The sequence below is a fragment of the Dipodomys spectabilis genome, unplaced genomic scaffold (genome assembly GCF_019054845.1).
Source record: "Dipodomys spectabilis isolate Male_0828 unplaced genomic scaffold, ASM1905484v1 ptg000492l, whole genome shotgun sequence".
Classification (NCBI taxonomy): Eukaryota; Metazoa; Chordata; class Mammalia; order Rodentia; family Heteromyidae; genus Dipodomys; species Dipodomys spectabilis.
Window position 1 is genome coordinate 615,112 of NW_024871169.1, and position 17,219 is coordinate 632,330.

The following is a 17,219-nucleotide window of genomic DNA, read 5'->3' on the forward strand; positions in this document are numbered from 1 at the left end:
TGCTTGCCTTGCATGCATGAGACCCTGGGTTCCATTCCTCAGCACCACAGAAGCAGAAAATGCCGGAAGTGGTGCTATGGCTCAAGTGGTAGAGCACTAGCCTTGAATGGAAGAGCTGAGGGACAGCGCCCAGGCCCAGAGTTCAGACCCCATGACAGACAAAAAAAAAATAAAATAAAATAAAGGCCTTGGGCTGGGAATGTGGGAATGTAGAGTGCTTGCCTAGCATGCATGAAGCCCTGGGTTCAATTCCTCAGTACCACTAAAACAGAAAAAGCCAAAAGTGGCACAGTGGCTCAAGTGGTAGAGTACTAGCCTTGAACAAAAGAAGCTCAGGGACAGTGCCTAGGCTCTGAGTTCAAGCCCAAGGACTGGCAAAAAAAAAAAGTGAAGGCCTTGTGTGATTTCCCAGGCATGTGGTCTCAGCTACTCTAGAGTAGGATGAAGGAGGATCTGGGTCACAGGCCCTTCCTCCAGGCAAAACCTAGAAATGCTACATCAGAAACAAACTAAAACCAAAATAACTGCAGGTGTGGCTTGGCAGTAGGGTGCTTATCCTAAACCAAGCCTTGAGTTCAAACTCCAGCACCACCAAAATGATTGCAAATACAAAGCCAGGTACACTCTTTTACTTAAGTGGTTGAAGCTTGAGCTGAGGAAGTTTGCTTGCGTCCTGGAGTAAAGACTGAGTCCAGCAGTAAAGATCTGTTAATTAGTAATTGACTAAAAATTTAAAAAATACTGAATTTCAGTGGCTCACACTTGAGACTCTTATTTTCAATTAACCACTAAAAAGCTGGAAATGGAACTATAGCCCAAGTGGTAAAGTGCCAGCCTTGAGTAGAAAAGCTAAGGAATAGCACCTCAGGCCTGAGTTCAAGTCCCAGTACTGGCACAAGTCTTTTATGTATTTGTTTGTTCATGGACCTTGAACTCAAGGCCTAGGCACTGTCCCCGAACTCTTGCTCAAGGTTAGCACTTTACCACTTTAAGCCCCAGCTCCACTTCTGTTTTTTCTAGTGGTTGGGAATAAAAGTATCACTCCCTGGGCTAGCTTTGAACAGCAATTCTCACTCAGATCTCAGCCTCCTGCATAGCAAGGATTGCAGGTTTGAGCGAGCAGCACTTGCCTGTACAAACCTTTTTTTTTTTGTCAGTCTGTGGCTTGAACTCTGGGCTTGGGCGCTGTTCCTGAGCTCTTCAGCTCAAGGCGAGTGCTCTACCACTTGAGCCACAGTGCCACTTTTGGTCTTCTAGTGGTTAATTGGAGATAAAAGTCTCACTAATGTTCCTGCCTGGGCTGGCTTTGAACCATGATCCTCAGATCTCAGCCTCCTGAGTAGCTAAGATTACAAGTGTGAGCCACCAGCACCCAGCTTGGCACAAACCTTTAACATGTGTTCACTTACTATTTCTGAATCATGAAGTGATCATCTTGGAAGTGACAGTTTCCCCCTGCATCTACCAGCTCATTGTACAGATGAAGTCACAAGGTAGAGGAATGGGTCTTCCTTGATGTTACTGTCAGGGAGTAGGACTAGGAGGCAGAGCTAAACCCAGATGACTGGGCTCTGCCCTGTCCCTGGAGGGAGCAAGGGGGCTAGATGATGCACAGGATAGGGAGTGGGGGGGCTGTGAAATCTTCACCATGGGGTTATGGAAGAATGACTCACTGGAGTTAAGGGTTCCTCTGTCAGTTCCCACCCTCTGTACTGTGTGCTGATTGAGAGCCATGGTATAGCTGGGCTGCCACCTCCCCCCCCCCCCAAGTTACCCTGACCAGTGGCTATGCTGAAATTCCCCATTGCTATCATGAGCTTTTGTGCTGGCATCAACTATGGACAGGATGTTACTCTTAGATAGGTTATTTCAACTGCTGGGCCTCAGCTTATTTTTATTTTTTTTGGTCGGCCGTGGGGCTTGAACTCTGGGCCTGGGCACTGTCCCTCAGCTCTTCAGCTCAAGGCTAGCACTCTACCACTTGAGCCACAGCGCCACTTCCAGTTTTCTGGTGGTTTATTGGAGATAGGAGTCTCACGGTCTCTCCTGCCTGGGCTGGCTTTGAACCGCGATCCTCAGATCTCAGCCTCCTGAGTAGCTAGGATTACAGGCGTGAGCCACCAGCACCTGGCTTTATTTTTACTTTTTGTGTCAATCCTGAGGCTTGAACTCAGGGCCTGGGTGCATCCCTGAGCCTGTTTTTCTCAATGTGGGTGCTCTACCACTTGAGCCACAGCTCTGCATATGGCTTTTTGGTAGTTAAAAGTCTCACAGACTTTCCTGGTCAGGAAGGCTTCCAACCTCAGACCTCAGATCTTGGCCTCCTGAGTAGCTAGGACCACAGATATGAGCCACCAGCGCCTAGCTAATAACAGATTTTGGTCTTTCTTTTTCTTTTTCTCTTTCTTTCATTCCCCCACCCCTTTCTTTTTTGGTAGTACAGGGGTTTGAACTTAGCATCTCACCCTGGCTTGGTAGGTTAGCTATCACTTGAGCCCCAGGGCATTTTTTGGCTTTAGTTATTTTGTGGATTGAGCCTCCTATCTTTTGGCCTCAAATCACGATCCAGTTGCCAAGAAGCTCCCAGCATAGCTAGAATCATGTGTGTGTTCACCACTTTCAGTTTATTGGTTGAGATGAGAGTTAACTAACTTCTTGCCTGGGCTAGCCTCAAACTGCAATCATTTCAATCTCCACCCCCAAGTAGATAGGATTATTTGCGTGAAACACTAAGCCCCAATATGGCAGATATTAAGCTGGGCACTAGTGGCTCACACCTGTAATCTTAGCTACTCAGGAAGGCTGAGAGATGAGGATCACAGTTTGTTGGTTTTTTTTTTTTTTTTTTGGGGGGGGGGGTCCGGTCGTGGGGCCTGAACTCTGGGCCTGGGCGCTGTCCCTCAGCTCTTCAGCTCAAGGCTAGCACTCTACCACTTGAGCCACAGTGCCACTTCTGGCTTTTTTCTTTTTGCTTATGTGGTGCTGAGGAATCGAACCCAGGGCCTCAGGCATGCAAGGCAAGCGCTCTACCACTGAGCCACCTTCCCAGCCCCGAGGCAGATATTTTTTAAAGGTTTCTAGAACCCTTTCCAGATAATAACCTAGTAGGTCCCAGATGCTTCATGCTTGAATAAGACCCACAATAAGTTCTTCCTGGGTAATAATAGATGACAGAAGTCAAATCCCTGGCAGGGAGGATGTGCTTCCCCCCCTCTCTCCCTCCCTCTCTCTCTCTCTCCCTCTTTCTCTCTCCCTTTCTCTCTCCACCCTCTCTCTTTCTCTCTCCCTTTCTCTTTGGAGCCTCCAGACTGTCATTTAGGGGATCCTGGGGCCTGGGAGTTAAAGGAGGAGAAGCAAAAGCATGTGTAGCCTCCTGGGGCCTCAGTTTTCACATCTGTACAATGGGCTGGAGTTGCTAAAGGCATCTGCAACTAAGTTTTTCCCAGTAATGATGGGTTTTGAACTCATAGCTTCACACTTGTTAGGGCAGATGCTCTACCACTGAGTCATATCCCCAGGCCTTCAACTATTATTTGGAGGGGGCGGGGAACAGATGGTCTCCTGGCTTCTATCAGCTAGACATTGAAGCTTCCCTCTTCCCCTAGGGCAGACCCTGCTCTTGAAAATGAAGTCCACCAGACAAGAATGGAGAATATACTCCTCCTCACATACCCAGCATGGGAAGTTACCCAGCAAGTTGAGCAACAGAGAACCCGGTTGCCCAAGTTTCTGGGCCAGGGAGGAGTTCCTAAATGAAATAGGCATAGGCTCCCTAGGTCTGCTTGGGGAGCTTGTGGGGCCACAGAATAGACTGAGGAGCCTGAGGGATTCCTTCATGTCTGGACTCCTATGAAATGGGAAGATAGTCCCACCAAGGCAGAAAGAGCAGATATACTCAGTGGGGTGTGTGAATGGTAAAGGGCAGAAAGCCAAGTCAAATCAGTTAAAGGTAGCAGGGAGTAATGAAAAAGACATGGGGCTAAGTGAGCAGGAGCAACAGGAATGCATAGCACAGCAATGCACTAGACTCTATGTGAATCTCTGAAGGGGATCTGCCTTCCTTTTGACAGCATGGACCACTGGCAGGATCTCCCAGTGGGGTGCTGCCTCACCTACCCGCAACAGTTAAGAGCCCCAGATCTTGACAAAAATTTCGTTTAAGGATACAGGTGGACCTGTTGCAACAATGAGAAGTACAAGTTGTCATGTCCAAAACGAGCTTTACAACATCGGGGGGGGGGGGGGGGGGGGGGAGGAGAAGGATTGGAATTGGGGGGGGGAGGGGGGAGGATGGGAAGGGAGGTGAAGGGTAAACAAAGGAGGAGGCTGCAATGCTTGGTAAGAAATGTACGCATTATCCTGCCCATGTAATTGTAACCCCTCTGTACAGTATGTTCTCAAATAAAATAAAATAAAATAAAAAAATCTCACGTTTCTCTCAGTTCGAGCTTCGTGGCTTGCTTTGATCCTGTGGTCAACGTTAGGGACTGCTCTCATTGGCTAGGCTAATCAGTTCCTCTGTGGGAGCCTCCCCTCAATGCCTGCTCAAGAACCACATGCGATCAGCAAGGTGAAGTATAAAAATGATGAACCAGGCACCAGGCACCAAGCACCAATAGTTCATGCCTGTAATCCTAGCTACTCAAGAGACTGAGATCTGAGGATCAGAGTTCAAAACTACTGTGGGTAGAAAAATATTTGAGACTTCATCTCCAAAATAACCAGCAAAAAGCTGGGCTGGAGTTAAGGTTCAAGTGGTAGAGTATCTGCCTAGCAAATGCAAGGCTCGGAGCTCAAATTCCAGTATCACAAGAAAGAAGAAAAAAAAGGAAATGGAGAGTGGGTGGCATTTAATTGAAGGAAATTAGCATATGCTGATTTGGCAATAGGAATGTGAACTGCTACTGCTACAGTGAGTCATTAATCCTTCAGGGGAAAAAAAAAACTAGCTTCCCTGCTCCCTCTGACACTCATGGTTTTTTGTTTTTTGGTTTTTGGGCTTTTTTTGTCAGTTGTGGGGCTTAAACTCTGTGCCTGGGTGCTGTTCCTTGGCTCTTCAGCTCAAGGTTAGCGCTCTACCACTTGAGCTATAGCACCACTTCCGGATTTCTGGTGGTTAACTGGAGGTAAGAGTCCCACAGACTTTCCTGCCTGGCCTGACTTTGACCGGTGATCCTCAGATCTCAGCCTCCTGAGTAGCTAAGATTACAGGCATGAGCCACTGGTGCCTGGCATTCCCACTGAAACTCATTTGAAGATCTTTAGTTTGTTTCTTCTTTTCTTTTTTTGTGCGAGTCCTGGGGCTTGAACTCAGGCCTGGATGCTATACCTGTTTCTTTTGCTCAAAGCTAATGCTCTACCACTCGAGCCACAGTGCCACTTCTAGCTTCTTCTTCTTCTTATTATTATTATTATTACTATTAACTAATAATAATAATAATAATTGAAGATAAGAGCCTCATGAACTTTCCTGCCTAAACTGGCTTTGAACTGTGATCCTCAGATCTCAGCCTCCTGAGAAGCTAGGTTTATAGGTGTGAGTCAGTATTTGTTTTTGTGCTGGTCCTGGAGCTTGGACTCAGGGCCTGTGCACAGTCTGGGCTTCTTTTGCTCAAGGCTAGTGCTCTAGCACTTGGGCCACAGCTCCATTTCCAGCTCCTTTTTGGTAGTTATTGGAGGTAAGAGTCTCACAAACTTTCCTGCTTCAGCTTCTAAAGTGTGATCCTCAAATCTCAGCCTCCTGAGTAACTAAGATTACATGCGTGAGCCACCAGTGCCCTGCTCAGTCCTTAGAGTTTTTTTGTTTTTTGTTTTGTTTTGTTTTTTGCTAGACCTGGGGCTTGAACTCAAGGTCTGGGCACTCTTCCTGAGCTTCTTTTGCTCAAGAATAGCACTCTAACATTTGAGCCACAGTGCTGCTTCCAGCTTTTTCTGTTTATGTGGTACTGAGGAATTGAACCCCAGGGCTTTGTGCATGTTAGGCAAGCACTCTACCACTAAGCCACATTCCCAGCCCAGTCCTTAACTTTTTTGTGTTTGCAGGGGCAGGGATTCATACTCTTGCTTAGCTTTTTTCCACTCAAGACTAGTGCTTTACTAGCCACTCCAAGATTTTTGTTTTTGTTTTTTGCTAGTTTTGAGGCTTGAACTCAGGTCTTGGGCTCTGTCCCTGAGCTGTTTTACTCAAGGCTAGTGCTCTACCATTTGATCCATAACTCCATTCCCAGCTTTTTGGTGGTTAATTAGAGATGAGAGTCTCATGGACTTTCCTGCCTGGGATGGCTTTGAACTGTGATCTTCAGATCTTAACCTCCTGAGTAGCTAGGATTACAGGCAAGAGCCTCCAGTGCCCAGCCACTTTGGCCTTTTTATTGGCTTATTAGAAATAAGATTCTCTTGGAGCCGGAAGACAGTATCTCACACCTGTAATCCTAGCTACTCAGGAGGCTGAGATCTGAGAATCTCAGTTCAAAGCCAGCTCAGGCAGGAAACTCTGTGAGACTATCTCCAATAAACCAATAGAAAACCAGCAGCCGGGCGCTGGTGGCTCACGCCTGTAATCCTAGCTACTCAGGAGGCTGAGATCTGAGGATCGCGGTTCAAAGCCAGCCGGGCAGGAGAGACCGTGAGACTCCTATCTCCAATAAACCACCAGAAAACCGGGAGTGGCGCTGTAGCTCAAGTGGTAGAGCGCTCACCTTGAGCTGAAGAGCTGAGCGACAACGCCCAGGCCCAGAGTTCAAGCCCCACGACCGACAAAAAAAAAAAAAGCAAAAGAAAACCGAAAGTGCCACTGTGGCTCGAGCAGTAGAGTGCTTGCCTTGAGCTGAAGAGTGCAGGGAGAGCGCCCAAGCCCAGATTTCAAGCCCCAGGACTCACAATAATAATAATAATAGTCTCTTGGATTTATCTGCCCAGAATGGCTTTGAATCACAATCCTGAGATTTCAGCCTCCTGAATGCTGCATTACAGGCATGAGCCACCAGCATGTGGCTGAGGTTAGTTATGCAACAAAATTACCCACCTCTCATAGCCACCAGAAATTCTGGCTGCTATGACAGATGGCAAGATAATTTATACTAAAATGGAAATGATTCCCAGGAGTGGTGAAACATGTTTGTGACAGAAGCTGTCTATAAAGACGAAGGCTCTTCAGGCTGAATTTAGGGCAATGCAGCAAAGGATGGGGGAGGGAGGCTCTCTGGGGAGACTTCCAAGTACTCAGTGAACCAACTCCGAGACAGCGGAGGAGGAAAGAGAGCAACCTCCTTCCCAGCTTATGTCTCTGCAGAGCAGATGGCCCTGTAGGCACTGAAGAGTTTCTGCAAATGCTGCTCCCTTCCTCTGGGAGAATATGTGTCCCCCTGTCAATCTCTCAGTTTGGCTCTGCTCCAAATGCTGTTGTGTAGGTATATATTCACTGAGCATGAGTTTCTTTCTTTTTAATTTTGGTTTCAGCACTTGGGATCAAACAGCCTCATGCATGCTAAGCAATGGTTCTGTCATGGAACTGCAACCCTAAGATCAGTTTCTGACTCTGATTCGAACAGAACCTCTGGCTTGCTCAGTTTGCTTACTCACAGCTGGTGCTCTACCACTTGAACCACACCTCCAGCATGACATTTTGCTACCTATTTTGGATATAAAGTTTCACATCTTTTTCTGCTCAGCCTGACTTTTAATCACAACCCTCTAGATTCAGATTTCAGTCTCCTGAGTAGCTAGGATAATAGAAGTGAGCTCAATTTTATCGCTGATAAAATGAAGGGGAAGGTGGGGGTGTGCGCGCTCGCGCGCGCATGCACACACACACACACACACACACACACACACACACACACACTCGTGCTAGTTTGGGGGCTTGAACTCAGAGCCTAGGCAGTGTACCTGAGCATTTTTTTGGTCAGTCGTGGGGCTTGAACTCTGGGCCTGGGCGCTGTCCCTCAGCTCTTCAGCTCAAGGCGAGCGCTCTACCGCTTGAGCTACAATGCCACTTCCAGTTTTCTAATGGTTTTTATAGGAGATAAGAGTCTCACAGACTTTCCTGCCCGGGCTAGCTTTGAACTGTGATCCTCAGATCTTAGCCTCCTGAGTAGCTAGGATTACAGGCGTCAGCCACTGGCGCCCGGCTACCTGAGAATTTTTGTTCAAGGTTAACCCTCTAGGACTTGAGCCACAGCTCCACTTCTGGTTGTTTTGTTGGTGGTTAATAGAAGAGTCTCGTGGATTTTCCTGCCCAGGCTGGCTCTGACCTGGGATCCTCAGACCTGAGCCTCCTGAGTAGCTAGGATTATAGGTATGAGCCACCGGTGCCCAGCAAACCTTGATTTTTTTTTGAAGGACAGGGGAAGGTATACTCCTTTATAGGCCATTAAACATGGGCAGTGTGTAAGAGGATTAGAGACAAGGACTGGAGGGTAGATGAAACACATTCAAAAATTAGAACAGTTATCAACCTGCTCTTAAACACACTTGTAATATACTCAAGCACTCAGCTAGCCTCACTCTCATCATCAACCCATATTTACTCTCTCTGTTCATTTATCTAACTCCTTAATGTGCACCAACATTTCTGATGCCTGCTGGGCATCCAGGTTTGTGTGTGAATTAAGAGCACACAGACATGAACTATATCTGACTGTTACCCTTGACATTCTCTTCTAGTCCAAAAGGGGAGACAACCACCTGTTCAGCTAGCTTTTAGCAAGTACAGAACCAGGACCACCAGGCACTGGTGGCTAATACTTATAGTCCTAGCTACTCAGTAGGCAAAGATCTGAGGATAACAGTTCAAAGCCAGCCCAGGCAGGAAAGTCTGTGAGACTCTTATCACCAATTAACTACCAAAAAAAAAAAAAAACCCTACAGTAGAGAAGCTGTGGCTCAAAGTGGTAGAGTGCTAACTTTTAGAAAAAAGAGCTCAGGGGGGTGGGAATGTGGCTTAGTGGTAGAGTGCTTGCCTAGCATGTATGAAGCCTTGGGTTTGATTCCTCAGTACCACATAAACAGAAAAAGCCAGAAGTGGTGCTATGGTTCAGGTGGTAGAGAGCTAGCCTTGAGCACAAAGAGGCTCAGAGACAGTGCCTAGTACTTGAACTCAAGCCCCAGGACTATCAAAAAGAAAAAGAAAGTTCAGGGACAGTGCCCAGGCCCCGAGTTCAAGCCCTACAACTGACAAAAAAACGCCAGTACCAGGAGAACATGGCTAGTAGCTTGAGATGGCCAGTAGACTCCTGCTGCAGGACCCAAGGAGATAGACAAACCGTCCTCTAGCATATGACTCAAAGAATCAAAAGACTAAACTCCAGGAAGGATGTGGTTCATAGGTACCATCCCTGAGACCAATGGACAGATGGACAAATGAATGCTTACATAGTATAGTATGTAGGGCACTCATGAGGTCCGATCCACACCAGGCATTCTGGGCACATGTGCCAGAGATGGAACATGGTCAGGGGCAACAGGCGTGTAGACCCCAATGTAACTGGCTCAATCAAGCTTAGGGGGACTGGCAGGAAGCATGGCTATGTTGCCAAGGGAAGGACACAGAAAATCTAGGCTGCTTGCAGCTGAGTACAGCCCTAAGGAAAACAGCTTCGAATTTTTCCCGAATGTAGTTGAATTTTGATCCAATGAAACCATCTTAGGCCTCTGTCAGGAGCACTGGGCATTGTTGGTTCCATTGGAAGGAACTGTCATTCATAGAGAGTGAGAGCTAGTATAACAGTTGAGAATTTGTCCTAGGAACAACATTGTGGAAGAGAACAAGGCTCAGTGACCAAACCAACCTTGCCTGTTACGTGCTGCCAGGCTTCTAGGTGTCAGGACCTAGTCAGCAACAGCTCTCCTTCCTGACAGCCACTGCTAGCAGATTCTGTAGTATTAGAGCATTTGGAGCAGGGGACACAGTGTACTAGGAAGCTCCTAGGGGCCAGGTACTGCGCAGAAACCCCAACTGCCTCTCAAAGAAGGAGGTTGTAGCCTGCTTCTAGAGTAATGCTGGACGCCAAGGGCAATGGGACTAGAGGGTGAGAAGGGGCTTCAGTGTCCCCAAAGCCAAGAAGTCCTGCATCAGCTCTATCTTAGGCACTTATTCAGGCAGGTAAAGGCCACCTCACACTCATCCCTACTGTAGCCAGGTTGGTGGAGTCCCGTAGTTAATAACACTGGCCAGACATCATCTGGAACAATGACGATCCTAAACAGGGCAGAGATGTGGCAAAAGCCTATGGACAAAAGGTTTGCTCAGGACAGGCTAATTCCAGAGATGGAACTCCCTATTCCTCTTTCCCTCTCCCTCTCTTCCTAGATGGAACTAGATTCTCAGTCTTGCTCTCTCCCTTCTTCCTCCCTCTCTTCATTTGTCCCTTTCTCCCTCCCTCAGTGCACCTGAGCCTTGGGCTTCATGCTTTCTAAGTGGGAGCTCTTACTCTCTGAGCCACATTTCTAGCTCTGTGTTCTGCTGGTTATTATTTTTGTGCCAGTATTGGGACTCAAACTCAGGGCCTAGGCTCTGTCCCTTAGTTTGTATTTTTTTTTTCTCAAGGACGGAGCTCTACAACTTGAGCGACATCTCCACTTCTAACTTTCTGCTGGTTAATTAGAGAGAATAGTCTCTGGTTTGTCTGCCCAGATTGGCTCCTAACCAAGATATTCAGATCTCAGCCTCCTGAGTAGCGAGGGTTACAGGTGTCAGACACTATGTCTTGGCAGATTTAATTTTATCCCTCCATTTAATGTTATTACTGATGCTCTAGGCCGCTTAACAAGGAATCTATGAATAAAGTATAGATGGAATCTATGAATAAAGAACCCTTAAATATGAAGCCAGCTCTGTAAGTGCTGTAAGTGCTATCAAGATCTCAAAACAGCTAGGTGCTGGTAGCTCAGGCCCTAGCTACTGAAGAGGCTGAGATCTGAGGATCAAGTTTCAAGGCCAGCCCAGGCAGATAAATCTAAAAGACTTTTATGACTAATTAACCAGCAAAAAGCCAGAAGTAGAGCTGTGGCTCAAGTGGATGAGCACTAGCCTTGAGTGCAAAAGCTAAGCAAGAGTGCAAGGCCCTGAGTTCAAGCCTCAGTACTAACATACACACACACACACACACACACACACACACACACACACACACACACACACACAAGCATATATAGCCAGTTGGGAGATAATTTGTTCATTTGTTTCGTTTTTTATGTTTGTTTGTTTGGGGTTTTTTTTTTGGGGGGGGGGTCCAGTCGTGGGGCCTGAACTCTGGGCCTGGGCACTGTCCTTCAGCTATTCAGCTCAAGGCTAGCGCTCTACCACTTGAGCCACAGCACCACTTCCGGCTTTTTTTCTGCTTATGTGGTGCTAAGGAATCAAACCCAGGACCTCACGCATGCAAGGCAACCGCTTTACCACTGAGCCACCTTCCCAGCCCTAAGTTTGTTTTTAAAATTATCTTTAAGTAGTTGTACAACAGAGTTGCCATTTAACAAGGAAGTTTATGAATACAATGTATCTTGATCAATGTTATCCATTTCAACATTCTCACTTATCCCTCCCTTACTCATCTCTCCCTCCCTCTTCTTAATTTTGTAGAATTCTTGACTGCATTATTCTCTTCTCTTGTTCATTCATCTACCCCTCTTTGACCCCACTCCACCCTTATCAAGTACCTGTGTACTAGTGTTTATTTTGTGGAAGTTTTGACTTTGCCTATCTAAGGAGTTAACACTACTTGAGTTCTCCCTTGAGTCTAGTGGATGTCAGTTAATACATTTGTATATACTTGCATTCCACCCAACATATTTATGTATGAGTTTATAGGATAACTCTACCCTCCACATATAAGGGAAAACATGCATTCTTTGTCTCTCTGGGTCTGACTTATTCCACTTAACATAAATCTTTTCCAGGTCTTTCCATATCCTTACAAATGGTACAATATCCTTCTAATGGATGAGTAAAATTCCATCATTTATATATACCACATTTTCTTGACCCATTTGTCCATTGAGGGCATCTTGGCTGATTCCATACCTTGCTACAATGAACATGGTTGCACTGTTGGCTTTACTGTATCTTGGTTTGTAATCTTTTGGATTAATGCCCAGGAGTGGAAAATTGCTTGAAAAATATTCATGTATATATCTGTGCTCAGACAGGATTAAAAACTAGGCTTGTTTTTTTTGTTTGTTTGTTTGGTTCAAGTACAATGGCTTGAACAAAGGGTCTGGACACTGTCCTTTCGCTTTTTGTTCTGTCCAAAGCTAGCACTCTGCCACTTGAACCACATCTCCATTTCTGGATTTTTTGGTAATTATTTGGAGATAAGAGTCTCATGAACTTTACTGCCTGGGCTGGCTTTGAATCACCATCCTTAGATATTAGCTTCTTGAATAGCTAGGATTACAGGGATGAGCCACTGGCATTCAGCATTGTTTCATATACTTAAAAAAAAATAAAGTTAACAAGGATGTTAGTGGGAATGCAAAACAGTGCAGCATCTGCCAAAAACTGTATGGAACGTCCTCAAAAAAATAGAACTACCATATGATTCAGCTACCTCACTACTGTTGAGATAGGCAAGAGATTTTTTTTCTTGTGCCTGTCCTGGAGCTTGAACTCAGGGTTTGGGTTCTGTCCCTGTGCTTTTGTGCTCAATACTAGTCCTCTACCACTTGAGCCACAGCCCCACTTCTGGTTTTTTTAGAGGTTAACTGAAGAGTCTGATGGACTTTGCTGCCTGGCTAGCTTTGAACCAATGTGAATCACCAGCAACTGGCTAGGCTAGAGATTTAAAAGCAGATCTCAAAGAGATGTTTGCATACCCATATGCATACGGGTATTATTAACCATGGCCTCAAAGTAAAAGCAGCTCATGTTCATTGACAGATGGATGAATAGACAAGCAAAATGCAGTATACATCTATGATGAATATTAATAGCCTTAAAAAGAAAGGATACTGGTGGCTCATGTGTGCAATTCTAGCTACTCATGAGGCTGAGATCTGAGGATTGCACTTAGAAACAAGCCTGGGCAGGAAAGTCTGTGAGACTCTTCTCTCCAATTAACCTGAGGAAAGTTGGAAATGGAACTGTGGCTCAAGTGATAAGAGCCCTATCCTTGAGCAAAAAAGCTGAAGGCAGAGTTCCAGGCCTAGTAACAGCACACAAACACACACATACAGGACAGAGGGGAGAAGGGAGGGAAGAGGGGAGAAGGGAGAGGGGAGAGGGGAAAGCAATCATGTGGGCCTGAGTTCAAGCCCTGGAAACCCACCTACCCCCAAAAAGGATAAGCCAATCATAAAATTACAAATACTCTGAGTCCATGAGGTGCTTAGAGTAGTGAAATTCTTAGTGACAGCAAAATGCAAATTCTCAGCAGCTAGGGATAGAAAGAATAGAAAGTTAATGTTTAATTGGCATGGAATTTCAGTCTGGGAAAATGAAAATATTTTACTAATATGTTACATATACATATAAAATTTTTGAGCCAGGCTCTGGTACCTCATGTTTACAGTCCTAGCTACTCAGGAGGCTAAAATCCAGAAGTGCAGGTATAGCTCAAATGGTAAAGTTGCCAGCCTTGAGAATCTAAACCAAGTGAGAGCTTGAGGCCTTCAATTCAAGCCCAAGCATGGCATACATGTCTGCATGTACACACACACACACACACACACACACACACACAGAATAACTAGGACAAAAAGAACTGGGGGTGTGGCTCAAATGTCACTGCCCCTGCCTAGATAGCACAAGGCCCTGAGTTCAAATCCTAGTACCACCAAAAAAAAAGACAAAAAAAGCCTAGGTGAAAGCAGGCAAGTCCTAGATGAAAGAGGGCAGTCAAGGGGCTGGGAAGGTAGCTCAGTTGTAGAGTGCTTGCCTTGCAATGCTTGAGGCCCTGGGTTCGATTCCTCAGCACCACATAAGCAAAAAGAAAAAAGCCAGAAGTGGCGCTGTGGCTCAAGTGGTAGAGTGCTAGCCTTGAGCTGAAGAGCTGAGGGACAGTGCCCAGGCCCAGAGTTCAGGCCTCACAACCGAACACTCCCCCCCCCCCCCCCCCCCCACACACACAAAAAAAAAAAGAAAAGAAAGAAGGCAGTCAAGGAAGGAAGGTTGGGACTACACTGTTGCATATGAATAGGTTCTTCTTCTTTTTTTTTTTGCTGGTCATGGGGCCTGAACTCTGGGCCTGGGCGCTGTCCCTCAGCTCTTCAGCTCAAGGCTAGCACTCTACCACTTGAGCCACAGCACCACTTCCAGCTTTTTCTGCTTATGTGGTGCTGAGGAATCGAACCCAGGGCCTCAAGCATGCAAGGAAAGCACTCTACCACTGAGCCACCTTCCCAGTCCCTTGACCCTCTTTTAAAAAAATTATTGGGGCTGGGAAGGTGGCTCAGTGATAGAGCGCTTGCCTTGCATGCCTGAGGCCCTCGGTTCGATTCCTCAGCACCACATAAGCAGGAAAAAAAAGCCAGAAGTGGTGCTGTGGCTCAAGTGGGAGAGTGCTAGCCTTGAGCTGAAGAGCTGAGGGACAGAGCCCAGGTCCAGAGTTCAGGTCCCATGACTGGACCTCCAAAAAAAGTAAAAAAAAATATTGTTATTATAAAGGTGATGTACAGAGGGGTTCCAGTTACATAAGTCAGGTAAATAATATATTTCTTTTTGGACAATGTCACCCTTTCCCTGGTTCATTCTATGAGTGTGTTTGACAACTGAGAAAAAATGGACCTGATGCAACAATGAGAAGTACAAAGTCATGTCGAAAACGAGCTTTACAACGTTGGTGCGGGTAGGGAAGGGAGGTGAAGGGTAAACAAAGGAGGAGGCTGCAATGCTTGATAAGAAATGTACGCATTATCCTGCCCATGTAATTGTAACCCCTCTGTACAGTATGTTCACAAAAAAATTAAATTAAAATAAAAAAAAATTTTCAAAAAAAAAAGAAAGCGTAATCTAATTCATGAAATTTATTTATCTTCATTTTACTGTTAAGGAATTAGTATTTGTGTAGCTGGCCAACATGCTCATCCATTTATGTACATACTTGTATAAAATACATATAATGGCTGGGCACTGGTGGCTCATGCCTATATTCCTAGCTGCTCAGAAGGCTGAGGTCTGAGGATCACAGTTCAAAGCCAGCCTAGGCAGAAAAGTCTTCATGAGACTCATATCTCCAGTTTAACCACTCAAAAATTGGAAGTGGTGCTGTGGCTCAAGTGATAGAGCGCTAGCCTTGAGCACAAAGAGGCTCAAGGACAGCACCCAGGCCAAGTTTAAGCCCCAAGACTGACCAAAAAAAAGTTAGCATAGTGAGTATATGTCTTTCTTTCTTTCTTTCTTTCTTTCTTTGTTTTTTTTTTTTTGTTTGTTGTGGGGCTTGAACTCCAGGCCTGGGAGCTGTTCTTGAGCCTCTTTGTGCTCAAGGCTAGCACTCTACCACTTGAGCCACAGCACCACTTCCGATTTTTGAGTGGTTAAACTAGAGATAAGAGTCTCATGGACTTTCCTGCCAGGGCTGGCTTTGAATAGCGATCCTCTGATCTCAGTCTCTTGAGTAGCTAGGATTCTAGATGTGAGTAACGGGCATCCAGCATAAATATTTTTCATTTGTACTATATGGATTTTAATCTATGACATATAACTTTAGATCCATGTTAAATCTTGTTTTAAAGAGAGAAGATGACGGGCGCTGGTCACTCATGCTCGTAATCACAGCTACTCAGGAGGCTGAGATCTGAGAATAGTAGTTTGAAGCCAGACTGGGCAGGAAACTCCATGAGATTCTTATCTCCAATAAACTACTCAAAAAAAAACAAGAACAGCATCCAGGACCAGCAGAGAGGGGGTGGGGGTGGGGTGGAAGGAAGGGGGGAAGTGGGGGAAGGAACATTTCTAAACAACTGGTATTTCTAAGCTAAAAATTGCTAATCTCAGCCTTTTGTTTAACTGAAAGAATACAGCCTGGTCCTTAAGTCTATACAGGCATGCATCAATCTTTTTTTTTGTCAACTCGGCCTGAGCGCTGTCCCTCAGCTCTTCAGCTCAAGGCTGACATTCCACCGCTTAAGCTACAGCACCACTTCTGGTTTTGGGGTGGTTAATTGGAGATAAGAATCTCACAGACTTGTCCTTCTGGAGCTCCCTTTGAATTGCGATCCTCAGATCTCAACTTCCTAATTGAGTAGCTAGGATTATAGGCCTGAGCCTATAATCTTTTAATCTTCACAAAGATAGTCATCTTCACCTTAACCTACATTGCTTAGGAACTCTGTAACCTTCAGCAATTTTTAAACTATTTTTAACTTGTTTTAACTTTTTTTTTACAAATTGGTCATTCACCACTCTTTTTAGAACCTGTTTCCTTACTTGTGAGATATGACTTAGACTTCCTTCTCCCCGCCACATAGGGTGAAGCACTCTAGTGCCCAATAAACACTCCTTTGTTAAAATGGGCTTCTCTTTGTGTAGAGAAAAGACCTTTCATGAGCCTAGGAATACGGCGAAAAGGTCTGAAGGCGAAAAGGTCTCAAGCCGCAGAGTATGGTAAGTAGAGAGCAGGTGTTGCATAAATCCCCAGTGTGGGTGCAGCTAAAGACTAAAACAGATCTCTGTTGGGGCCGCTTAACAAATGCCTTACTGGTTTCCTTCTAGTTGGAATGACTTATTATAAGTCCCTAGAATCACTGTTTTGACGGAGTCTTGTCTTTAAACGGACTTATCAGTTAAAGATAAGCCAAGTGCCTACAGGTAGCCCTCAGGGGACTCACGGGTGTCTAATGTATGCTCTTAGGTGACAGTCATTACCTATTAATGCTCCAGGCTTGTCCCCAGGGTAGGGAGGACTAGAGATTAGTTCAGATCCCTAGAAGGTCCGAAAAAGTGAGAGTTGGATTTAGTCTCGGTACTCGTAGTTAGAGGACCCGCTTACGTGAGCGTGTGGGGTACCGGGGGCTTCCCCTCCCCCACCCTCGCCCCAGACCTGTCTTTCCCATCTCAAGGGCCTAACGGTTAGAAATTGACCCTTAGGAATTTGCCTCTGGGAAGCCCAGACAACCTCCGGCAAAGAACCTTCCAAGGCTGGAGTCCCAGCCAGCCGGAAAAGTCCGCGCGAATGTTCGGCGCACCGACGTTCTCCTAAGCCCCGCGCCCCTCAACCTCACTGCTCCTCCTCCCCCTTGGTCCTCCGACTCCCTCCTCCCGTTCCCCGCCCCGCTCCAGCTCT

At 45.9% G+C, this 17,219-nt stretch overlaps 1 protein-coding gene across 1 annotated transcript in view; it reads left to right on the top strand.

Moving 5' to 3' along the window:
• Window positions 1-4,214, top strand: part of Ftsj1 (FtsJ RNA 2'-O-methyltransferase 1) — a 38,097-nt gene extending 33,883 nt beyond the window's left edge. The window contains exon 14 of the mRNA XM_042669272.1: window positions 4,071-4,214. Coding sequence (XP_042525206.1) covers window positions 4,071-4,161 — 91 coding nt within the window. The 3' untranslated portion in view covers window positions 4,162-4,214. The remainder of the gene's footprint in view (window positions 1-4,070) is intronic.
• Window positions 4,215-17,219: the final 13,005 nt, after the last annotated feature.